The sequence below is a fragment of the Ascaphus truei genome, chromosome 2 (assembly GCF_040206685.1).
Source record: "Ascaphus truei isolate aAscTru1 chromosome 2, aAscTru1.hap1, whole genome shotgun sequence".
Classification (NCBI taxonomy): Eukaryota; Metazoa; Chordata; class Amphibia; order Anura; family Ascaphidae; genus Ascaphus; species Ascaphus truei.
In genome coordinates this window covers 449,400,688-449,412,948 of record NC_134484.1, presented here as the reverse complement: position 1 = coordinate 449,412,948, position 12,261 = coordinate 449,400,688, and the positions used below count along the sequence as shown (strand labels likewise).

General features: G+C 46.7%; 1 protein-coding gene across 1 annotated transcript in view; it reads right to left on the bottom strand.

The window, feature by feature from the left end:
• WDR48 (WD repeat domain 48) overlaps positions 1–10,900 on the bottom strand; it is a 49,214-nt gene extending 38,314 nt beyond the window's left edge. Inside the window, exons 1-2 of the mRNA XM_075587917.1 lie at positions 10,758–10,900; positions 7,873–8,013 (exon numbers count right to left, since the gene is read on the bottom strand). Coding sequence (XP_075444032.1) covers positions 7,873–8,013; positions 10,758–10,805 — 189 coding nt within the window. The 5' untranslated portion in view covers positions 10,806–10,900. The remainder of the gene's footprint in view (positions 1–7,872; positions 8,014–10,757) is intronic.
• Between the last annotated feature and the right edge of the window lie 1,361 nt (positions 10,901–12,261).

The following is a 12,261-nucleotide window of genomic DNA, read 5'->3' as shown; positions in this document are numbered from 1 at the left end:
ACATTTACAAACTAGTATTTAAATACTGGAAGGCACACAAAAGTAATTCACACACTGTCATTCCATCCCCAACTATGGTCACTTACAGCACGTGCTCAACTCCAGTCCTCAAACACCCCCCAAAAAGGTAAAGTTTTCAGGATACCCCTGCTTCAGCACAAGTGGCTCAATCAGTCCCTGCTTAAGCACACATGGCTCAATAATAAGCTCAGTCTTCAATTGAGCCTCTGATTGAACAACTTGTGATGAAGCTGGGATATCGGGAAAACCTGACCTGTTGATAGGGTTGCCAGGTGTCCGTTTTTCAATGGGACAGGCCGGTAATTTTGAGGTCTGTCCGGTTTAAAATTGGGAGGTAGTACCGGACACATGTGGCAACGCGAGGGCGGCGGAAGCAGTGGCGGCAGGCGCTAGTGGCTGGTGCTGAGAGGGCGGGCCGCGGACGGTGGCCGGGCGCAGCAAGGAGGACTTGTGTGCTGTCCCTGAGTGGAGGAGAGGACAGCGGGGGCGGAGCCCACACCCCGGCGGCCCAGAGACATGTTCTGTCCGGTGCCGTCTGTGTCCTGCAGGAGATAAGGTAAGGACAAAATACAATTGGGGGGGGGGGGGTATATTTTATATGTATTGGGGGAGGTGCGGTGTGTTTTATAAGTACTCAGGGGCATAGGGGCCTGTTTTAAATGTATTCCGGGGGCGTGGGGGTATGTTTTATATGTACTCGGGGAGCGTGGGGGTATGTTTTATATGTACTCGGGGAGCGTGGGGGTATGTTTTATATGTACTCGGGAAGCGTGGGGGTATGTTTTATATGTACTCGGGGAGCGTGGGGGTATGTTTTATATGTACTCGGGGAGCGTGGGGGTGTGTTTTATATGTACTCGGGGAGCGTGGGGGTGTGTTTTATATGTACTCGGGGAGCGTGGGGGTGTGTTTTATATGTACTCGGGGAGCGTGGGGGTGTGTTTTATATGTACTCGGGGAGCGTGGGGGTGTGTTTTATATGTACTCGGGGAGCGTGGGGGTATGTTTTATATGTACTCGGGGAGCGTGGGGGTATGTTTTATATGTACTCGGGGAGCGTGGGGGTATGTTTTATATGTACTCGGGGAGCGTGGGGGTATGTTTTATATGTACTCGGGGAGCGTGGGGGTATGTGTTATATGTACTCGGAGAGCGTGGGGGTATGTTTTATATGTACTCGGGGGCGTGGGGGTATGTTTTATATGTACTCGGGGAGCGTGGGGGTATGTTTTATATGTACTCGGGGAGCGTGGGGGTATGTTTTATATGTACTCGGGGAGCGTGGGGGTATGTTTTATATGTACTCGGGGAGCGTGGGGGTATGTTTTATATGTACTCGGGGAGCGTGGGGGTATGTTTTATATGTACTCGGGGAGCGTGGGGGTATGTTTTATATGTACTCGGGGAGCGTGGGGGTATGTTTTATATGTACTCGGGGAGCGTGGGGGTATGTTTTATATGTACTCGGGAAGCGTGGGGGTATGTTTTATATGTACTCGGGGAGCGTGGGGGTATGTTTTATATGTACTCGGGGAGCGTGGGGGTTTGTTTTATATGTACTCGGGGAGCGTGGGGGTATGTGTTATATGTACTCGGGGAGCGTGGGGGTATGTTTTATATGTACTCGGGGAGCGTGGGGGTATGTGTTATATGTACTCGGGGAGCGTGGGGGTATGTTTTATATGTACTCGGGGAGCGTGGGGGTATGTTTTATATGTACTCGGGGAGCGTGGGGGTATGTTTTATATGTACTCGGGGAGCGTGGGGGTATGTTTTATATGTACTCGGGGAGCGTGGGGGTATGTTTTATATGTACTCGGGGAGCGTGGGGGTATGTTTTATATGTACTCGGGGAGCGTGGGGGTATGTTTTATATGTACTCGGGGAGCGTGGGGGTATGTTTTATATGTACTCGGGGAGCGTGGGGGTATGTTTTATATGTACTCGGGGAGCGTGGGTGTATGTTTTATATGTACTCGGGGAGCGTGGGTGTATGTTTTATATGTACTCGGGGAGCGTGGGGGTATGTTTTATATGTATTCGGGGAGCGTGGGGGTATGTTTTATATGTACTCGGGGAGCGTGGGGGTATGTTTTATATGTACTCGGGGAGCGTGGGGGTATGTTTTATATGTACTCGGGGAGCGTGGGGGTATGTTTTATATGTACTCGGGGAGCGTGGGGGTATGTTTTATATGTACTCGGGGAGCGTGGGGGTATGTTTTATATGTACTCGGGGAGCGTGGGGGTATGTTTTATATGTACTCGGGGAGCGTGGGGGTATGTTTTATATGTACTCGGGGAGCGTGGGGGTATGTTTTATATGTACTCGGGAGGCGTGGGGGTATGTTTTATATGTACTCGGGGAGCGTGGGGGTATGTTTTATATGTACTCGGGAAGCGTTGGGGTATGTTTTATATGTACTCGGGGGGCGTGGGGGTATGTTTTATATGTACTCGGGGAGCGTGGGGGTATGTTTTATATGTACTCGGGGAGCGTGGGGTTATGTTTTATATGTACTCGGGAGGCGTGGGGGTATGTTTTATATGTACTCGGCAGCGTGGGGGTATGTTTTATATGTACTCGGGGAGCGTGGGGGTATGTTTTATATGTACTCGGGAGGCGTGGGGTATGTTTTATATGTACTCGGGGAGCGTGGGGGTATGTTTTATATGTACTCGGGGAGCGTGGGGGTATGTTTTATATGTACTCGGGAGGCGTGGGGGTATGTTTTATATGTATTCGGGGAGCGTGGGGGTATGTTTTATATGTACTCGGGGAGCGTGGGGGTATGTTTTATATGTACTCGGGGAGCGTGGGGGTATGTTTTATATGTACTCGGGGAGCGTGGGGGTATGTTTTATATGTACTCGGGGAGCGTGGGGGTATGTTTTATATGTACACGGGGAGCGTGGGGGTATGTTTTATATGTACTCGGGGAGCGTAGTGGTATGTTTTATATGTACTCGGGGAGCGTGGGGGTATGTTTTATATGTACTCGGGGGGCGTGGGGGTATGTTTTATATGTACTCGGGGAGCGTGGGGGTATGTTTTATATGTACTCGGGGAGCGTGGGGGTATGTTTTATATGTACTCGGGGAGCGTGGGGGTATGTTTTATATGTACTCGGGGAGCGTGGGGGTATGTTTTATACGTACTCGTGGAGCGTGGGGGTATGTTTTATATGTACTCGGGGAGCGTGGGGGTATGTTTTATATGTACTCGGGGAGCGTGGGGGTATGTTTTATATGTACTCGGGGAGCGTGGGGGTATGTTTTATATGTACTCGGGGAGCGTGGGGGTATGTGTTATATGTACTCGGAGAGCGTGGGGGTATGTTTTATATGTACTCGGGGGCGTGGGGGTATGTTTTATATGTACTCGGGGAGCGTGGGGGTATGTTTTATATGTACTCGGGGAGCGTGGGGGTATGTTTTATATGTACTCGGGGAGCGTGGGGGTATGATTTATATGTACTCGGGAAGCGTGGGGGTATGTTTTATATGTACTCGGGGAGCGTGGGGGTATGTTTTATATGTACTCGGGGAGCGTGGGGGTATGTTTTATATGTACTCGGGGAGCGTGGGGGTATGTTTTATATGTACTCGGGCAGCGTGGGGGTATGTTTTATATGTACTCGGGAAGCGTGGGGGTATGTTTTATATGTACTCGGGAAGCGTGGGGGTATGTTTTATATGTACTCGGGGAGCGTGGGGGTATGTTTTATATGTACTCGGGGAGCGTGGGGGTATGTTTTATATGTACTCGGGGAGCGTGGGGGTATGTTTTATATGTACTCGGGGAGCGTGGGGGTATGTTTTATATGTACTCGGGGAGCGTGGGGGTATGTTTTATATGTACTCGGGGAGCGTGGGGGTATGTTTTATATGTACTCGGGGAGCGTGGGGGTATGTTTTATATGTACTCGGGGAGCGTGGGGGTATGTTTTATATGTACTCGGGGAGCGTGGGGGTATGTTTTATATATACTCGGGGAGCGTGGGGGTGTGTTTTATATGTACTCGGGGAGCGTGGGGGTGTGTTTTATATGTACTCGGGGAGCGTGGGGGTGTGTTTTATATGTACTCGGGGAGCGTGGGGGTATGTTTTATATGTACTCGGGGAGCGTGGGGTATGTTTTATATGTACTCGGGGAGCGTGGGGGTATGTTTTATATGTACTCGGGGAGCGTGGGGGTATGTTTTATATGTACTCGGGAGGCGTGGGGGTATGTTTTATATGTACTCGGGGAGCGTGGGGGTATGTTTTATATGTACTCGGGGAGCGTGGGGGTATGTTTTATATGTACTCGGGGAGCGTGGGGGTATGTTTTATATGTACTCGGGGAGCGTGGGGGTATGTTTTATATGTACTCGGGGAGCGTGGGGGTATGTTTTATATGTACTCGGGGAGCGTGGGGGTATGTTTTATATGTACTCGGGAAGCGTGGGGGTATGTTTTATATGTACTCGGGGAGCGTGGGGGTATGTTTTATATGTACTCGGGGAGCGTGGGGGTATGTTTTATATGTACTCGGGGAGCGTGGGGGTATGTTTTATATGTACTCGGGGAGCGTGGGGGTATGTTTTATATGTACTCGGGAAGCGTGGGGGTATGTTTTATATGTACTCGGGAAGCGTGGGGGTATGTTTTATATGTACTCGGGAAGCGTGGGGGTATGTTTTATATGTACTCGGGAAGCGTGGGGGTATGTTTTATATGTACTCGGGGAGCGTGGGGGTATGTGTTAAATGGGGAGCGTGGGGGTGTGTTTTATATGTACTCGGGGAGCGTGGGGGTATGTTTTATATGTACTCGGTGAGCGTGGGGGTATGTTTTATATGTACTCGGGAAGCGTGGGGGTATGTTTTATATGTACTCGGGAAGCGTGGGGGTATGTTTTATATGTACTCGGGGAGCGTGGGGTATGTTTTATATGTACTCGGTGAGCGTGGGGGTATGTTTTATATGTACTCGGGGAGCGTGGGGGTATGTTTTATATGTACTCGGGGAGCGTGGGGGTATGTTTTATATGTACTCGGGGAGCGTGGGGTGTGTTTTATATGTACTCGGGGAGCGTGGGGGTATGTTTTATATGTACTCGGGGAGCGTGGGGGTATGTTTTATATGTACTCGGGAAGCGTGGGGGTATGTTTTATATGAACTCGGGGAGCGTGGGGGTATGTTTTATATGTACTCGGGGAGCGTGGGGGTATGTTTTATATGTACTCGGGGAGCGTGGGGGTATGTTTTATATGTACTCGGGGAGCGTGGGGGTATGTTTTATATGTACTCGGGGAGCGTGGGGGTATGTTTTATATGTACTCGGGGAGCGTGGGGGTATGTTTTATATGTACTCGGGGAGCGTGGGGGTATGTTTTATATGTACTCGGGGAGCGTGGGGGTATGTTTTATATGTACTCGGGGAGCGTGGGGGTATGTTTTATATGTACACGGGGAGCGTGAGGGTATGTTTTATATGTACTCGGGGAGCGTGGGGGTATGTTTTATATGTACTCGGGGAGCGTGGTGGTATGTTTTATATGTACTCGGGGAGCGTGGGGGTATGTTTTATATGTACTCGGGCAGCGTGGGGGTATGTTTTATATGTACTCGGGGAGCGTGGGGGTATGTTTTATATGTACTCGGGGAGCGTGGGGGTATGTTTTATATGTACTCGGGGAGCGTGGGGGTATGTTTTATATGTACTCGCGGAGCGTGGGGGTATGTTTTATATGTACTCGGGGAGCGTGGGGGTATGTTTAATATGTACTCGGGGAGCGTGGGGTATGTTTTATATGTACTCGGGGAGCGTGGGGGTATGTTTTATATGTACTCGGGGAGCGTGGGGGTATGTTTTATATGTACTCGGGGAGCGTGGGGGTATGTTTTATATGTACTCGGGGAGCGTGGGGGTATGTTTTATATGTACTCGGGGAGCGTGGGGGTATGTTTTATATGTACTCGGGGAGCGTGGGGGTGTGTTTTATATGTATTGGGGTGGGTCGCATCATTTACCATTGTGTCCAGTATTTTTGGACAAGCCACCTGGCAACCCTACCTGTTGATGGGGGCTTGAGAACTGGAGTTGAGCACCCCTGCCTTAAAGTACAGTACAAATAGTAATGACAGTTTATGAATGTAACCCTGAGAACACTCGTTACATGCTCTAAACAATGTAAGCTGTTAAACAAGTTGAGAAACATTTTTAAATAATGTTAGGCCATAAAAAATAAATAAATTCACATAGCATAAAAACACATTGGCAACATTAATTTCAAATCTAAACAGTTACGAAAATGTGAGATCCAAAACACGCCGATTTCTACAGGGGAAATGTATTTCATGCACAGATTCCAGAGGTGCATCAACTTTAATCTGTCTGCAAACGCAATTTTTCAGACAAGAGGTGCTTTGCAGGAACTTTAAGATGACTATAAACCCTTCATTGTATTGTATGTCTATTTATATAGCGCCATTAATGTACATAGCGCTTCACAGTAGTAATACGCGGGGCAATCAAATAAATAACAGAATATAAATAACAGGTAATGGGAATAAGTGCTTCAGACATAAAAGTAACATTAAGGAAGAGGAGTCCCTGCTCCGAGGAACTTACAATCTAATAGATTGATCAGAATTACCGTACCATACTAAACCAAATAACCTTCCTAACATTTACTAATTATATATATTTTTTGATTACCAAGAATCATCAAGTTCTAAATTTAGAAGGCACAAGGTTTTTAGAGGCGTCTGATCAGATCAGTATCCAGTAGCATACAGACTAAAACATAATGATTTCTAAGTGATACTTCCCATTAGACAACAAGGCTGAAGGAGAAGGTTGTCATTATAAATATTTAATTGATTGCATGTGAATTAACTTGGCAGTGTTGTTTCTTCTACTAACTGATGTATTCCTTACAGAGTTGATGTGACCAAACACTGACAAGACTAACAATGGTATTTGGGGCCAAGGCTACATTTCTAAAGCTACCAACGACGGAGTTTAAGATTAGAACCAACTCTAATACCATCCTCCGCCCCTGTCACTAGTTTTAAAATATCTGGGTATATGGCTTGATTCCCATTTAACATTTGGGTTGTACATTGATACCCAGACATACAAAACCTATGCCAAACTAGGTGTACTTTATAGGAATAAATCCTCGCTAAGTCCGCTGGTCAGAAAGCGCATTGCACAGCAGATGCTGATGCCAATTATAGACTATGGGGACACAGTATATGGTGCAGCACCCCAAACCCACCTTAGCAAACTAAAGACCCTCTTCAACTCAATATGCCGCTTTGTCCTCCAAATGTAACTACAACACACATCACTGCGAAATGCTCAAAGAACTAGATTGGTCGCCACTTGAGTCTAGGCGCAAAGTTCACCTTTCCTGTCTTGCCTTCAAATACTTTCTGGACAAGCTACCCGTCTATCTGAACAAGCTCCTCACCCCCACCACACGCAGCACTTATCTGAGATCTGACTCAAAGACTGTTCATGGTCCCAAGGTTAAACAAGGAATTTGTCGACTCCTTTTTTTACCATGCACTTCACAACTGGAACAACCTATCTGAGACTCTCAAAGCTGACACCAGTCTAAGTTCTTTCAAAACTAAAGCTGTCTCACATTTTAATCTGGTCTGTAACTGTTACATACGCCTATAATATATATTATCTTTAACTGTGCATGCAATGTCTTTAAATATATTGTATAACCGTGTTCATTTAAGGTAACCATGTATTGTTATCACAACCCTAAGCCCAGGACATACTTGAAAACGAGAGGTAACTCTCAATGTATTACTTCCTGGTAAAACATTTTATAAATAAGTGTACCTTGTGCTGGTTGACACTCCATATCCTGATGATAGAATCTCGTCCTGCTGTGAAAAGCCTGTTTAGTGCAGGATCAAGCTGCAGTGCGTTCACCCCATTGCGATTATACTTCTCCACTTCATCTCTAATCACATAGGAGACCTGCAAGATTGGAATGAAAAAAACTGAAGTCGCTGAACACAGCAAAGGAAGCACTAAAATGTTGTCCAAATCCACAGCTTCAAACATTTTTCAGCATCATTTATCATTTAAAGGCTACTTGAAAAAGCAGAGTTGCAAGAAGATATTGCCAACCAAAAGTGTATAATATTTTCCTTGAAAAAAAAAAAAAAAAACCTTTATATGAAGAGCAGAGTGAATAGGGAGATTGACACTGGATGGTTTTAAAGGTACAGTACTCCTAAGCAACACACTGCAGTAGCAATACAGTGCAAGAACTCAATCACGTAAAATAATCGGCTACCATTTTAAAAAATTTCATAAGAAACTACATTAAAAATCACTTAAAATGGCAAAGAAGACAGCGTGACTAAACAATATACACAGTGTTCAGGGCGGAAGAGAACAGCAGTAATTGTAAAATTAGAAGATAATAAGAAATGTTATGAAGTCTGGAAATATTTAACATTTGAGGATGAAAAATGTAAAGTAGTTGCCATCTGTGCCAGTATTTATTAAGCTTTCCAGTCCACCCGAAACATGGAAAGCAGGACAGACGCCCACAGATGACATCACAGACACGCAATGCGGGAGCACCGCCCGGAATAGCCAGCCCATGCTTCAGTCTTGGCTGTGATATCAGTGGGCATCTGTCCTGCTCTTCATGATGCTGGTGAAATGGAAACCAACGTTTTACTAGTTAAAACAAAGACATTATTTTACTCTGAGTTGGTTGAACTGCCGTTGCAGTACTTAGCATTAGGAATTAGAAAAATAATGGTGCACAGTGCAATCAATGTAATGCCTACACTACTGGAGTTTATACTCATTCAGAAGAGAGGCAGTAACTTCTACTGATTTACTGAAAGCAATATATTCCGGTCATTAACTGTCAGTAGAAGCTTCTCCAGATGTCCCAGTGATCCCTTTCTCATGTAAGTGCATTTACATGTTTACTACAGAGCATTCAGGTTGTTTTTATTATACCCCGATAATAAGACGGTTCTCATCTAGTGCATCATGGGTGTCTTTAGATAATGACAATTGTGGCGTTGTGGTGTAATGGGGGGAAATAAAAATGAATGCTTTGCTTTTTAACCCAAGCTTATTACATCTTCCTTATAGTTTAAATATTTTAGTTATCACAATTTTGCATATTCATATGTAAAGTTTGCAGGCACCTTTATCTTCTAGTACACCAGAGTGTAGTCTGCATTTAAATGGAATATAATCCGAAACACACACACACTTCACAACAAACTCCTAAATGAACATAGCAAGTGACACAAAAATGCTGCCGAGACGTGACAACAAAGCCACTAAAAAAAAAAAAGGCAGCAACCAGGGATGGGATCTCAAACATTTCCAAACCACAGACAATTTAATAATCATTGTTGCGGTTTATTAGCTTTTTACAGAGTATGAGTTTTATAAATACTGGATGCATGTCTTATATAAAGTAAAAGCACTTCAGAACTTCAACTGGCTTCCAATCTAACATTTTTTTTAGGGCAATCTACTCATGTATAAAAGATCTCCAGCATCACACTCATTCTATCAAACTTCAATGAACATTCACCACTATAACAAGCCCCAGTCCTCCTGCCTAATGACAATGATTTGTGTCAGGTTGTAGAGATCGCCATCAATGATAAAGTTTGCCAGTGAGGCACAGCATCTGCTGCCAACCACGTTAAATAATTTGGTTAACACTCAACAAGTCTCCGCTGACCTCTATCGGTGAGGGGTGAGGGGTGAGGGGTGAGGGGTGAGGGGTGAGGGGGGAGGGTGAGGGGGGAGGGTGAGGGGTACGAGTCATGTAACAAATGAGACACTTCGAATGAGAAATACATGTTAGACTATATACACACAGATCTATGCAAACACTGATACTATAAGACACAAAAAGGCCCCAATACAACATCCAATACGACAAATAATGTAGTACATTAATATGTAGTAAACATTTTGGTCACAAACATACACAAATGTGGTGCGTTTGGGTTTTGAGCTTCCTAAGGCTGCACTTATAGTGCCGGCGACGCGACCGATTACGTCACCCGTCGCCATTGTGATAGTTGCCATTAAAGTTTAGGCGACCGTCGCTGGCTACAAGGCCTGTGACGTCATAAAGGGGGGAAGGCAGAGGGACGGAGAAGCTCTCCGATTGGCCACAAGAGGAGACCGTCGCCAAAAAGAAATCAAATTACAGTGACAACCAGATTTTTGGTAGCACTGTTGCTCCGTCGAGTGCACTATAAGCGCCGACGACAATGCATTTGTTTTTAACACAACGTCATGTCACTGGCACTATAAGCACAGCCTTAGCCATGTAATGCACAGCCTTAGCCATGTAATACACTGCAGGGTATTTAGCCATGTAATACACTGCAGGGTTTCCACCTGTCAGACGGATCCATGTCTTTCAGCCGGGGTGAGAGATTTTAAAGCCACAGCAGGCTGAATATCCCAGCCGCCCCTACACTGGCTGTGCAACCTGCTTCAGGTCCGCTCATGAAGTAATATCATGGTAATATCAGGCGGCAGACATACTTCTAACGCTACAGCAGCCGCCTGGCCTACATACACACCTCCCGCCTAGTCACACTGCTGCGGGGTAGCCTACCCACAGGGGGATCCGGCCCCCCGGGAGGGACTTACCACCCACACCCACCTTACCGGGCCCCCCGGAGCCGCCACGTGAAGCCCCCGCCACCCTTATTTACCTGCACTTTCCTCCGCCCGGCCGTGTTCTGCCTGTGATGCGCCGCCATCTTGCATGTTGACACTCTGTCGTCATTTCCGGGACGGAGCAGGCCAGCCGGGCGCTTCCGCTCACAGCACCAGCCGCACGCGCGGTCACAGGGGAGGGAGTGGCGAGGGGTCACGCGCACCCTCAGCTCTTCCTGCGAGGCGGTCACGGCGGGGGGCGCAGGGCGTTGCCAGGCATCCGGGGCCGCAGGCATGGAAGACATTATGGCGCCAGTGATTGCTGGGCGGCCCTGCAGTTATATACTCTGCATTCTGTTCTAGCCCAGGCGGGGCAGGTTAACATTTCATTTGCAGCAGTTGTGTAGAGGCTGTCAAGCTGTGTAATAGGCAGGTGTAAGCTTAGCAAGGAGTAAAGAGTGATACGGTGTGCTCATTTGTATGTCATTACCCAGAATCCCTGGCTGCAGTGGAAGCACTGTATGCTAAGGCTATGGCCCCAGTCGCTGCGTGCACGCACCCGTTGTAGCACCTGGCAGCGCGTGTACCAGATTAAGGCTGCGGTTCCAGTGCATTCTACGAGGCGTGCGCTGTGCGTACAAGCACCGCCCCCCAATCAGACCGGACCCAGTAGCAAACTCGGCGCGCATTTGGCAGCCGCGCTGTACTGCAAGTTTTCTCAAATACAAAAAAAATTGTATTTGGAACTTGGCGACGCCCCCGCCAGCAGTTCAAGCAATGAGGGCGAACCAGCCGCATAATGTCATGACCACGCCGCTACAAAACTCCTGCAATGCCGCCTCCCGTTCGCAATCTATCCCAGGATCGCGGTGAAGCGCTGTGCACTCGCCCTCCCCTGCCGGCGCGCGAGCAGACGCATGACACATGGCTCACATGCTTTGAGCGCCAGCACGCTCAGCGCCTGCGGGGACTCAGCCTAAGCCTGAGGCCACAGTGAAGCTGAGTGCTTGCGCTCAGGTGCGATCAAACACACATTGATAGCAATGTGATTGTCCATTGGAAGTGAAATCTATAAACAGCAATAGAATCCTCTGACACGTTTCCAGCCTCTACGGCGCTTTATCAAAGAGTGATTCATGTTCGGAAAACAGCCCTATAAGTAGCAACCTTCCTGTGGGCAGGTGTACCCTTCACTGCCTCTAATCAACCCGATCTAAAAAAATCAGGTGGAACTAGATGGAATGAATAGAAGATATCTGGGGCGCTCCCTAAGTGATCTAGCGTAGCTAACAATAGTGTACAGAAATGTAAATTCATACAAAGCATCAAAATACACAATACTGGCCGGAAATATTGCTGCAGTTTAAAGACAGGCAGACATTTTAAAAGAAAATTTTATTGAAAGAAAGTACAATAAAGAGACACCAGAAATTGCTGTTGAGAAAATCAGTTTATTAAACAGACAAGACATGCTCATACCAAAGGTGAAATCACATACTGCAGAATATGAAATTCCATTTATTACGAAGTTCAACAAAGATTCCGACAGAATCAAGGCAA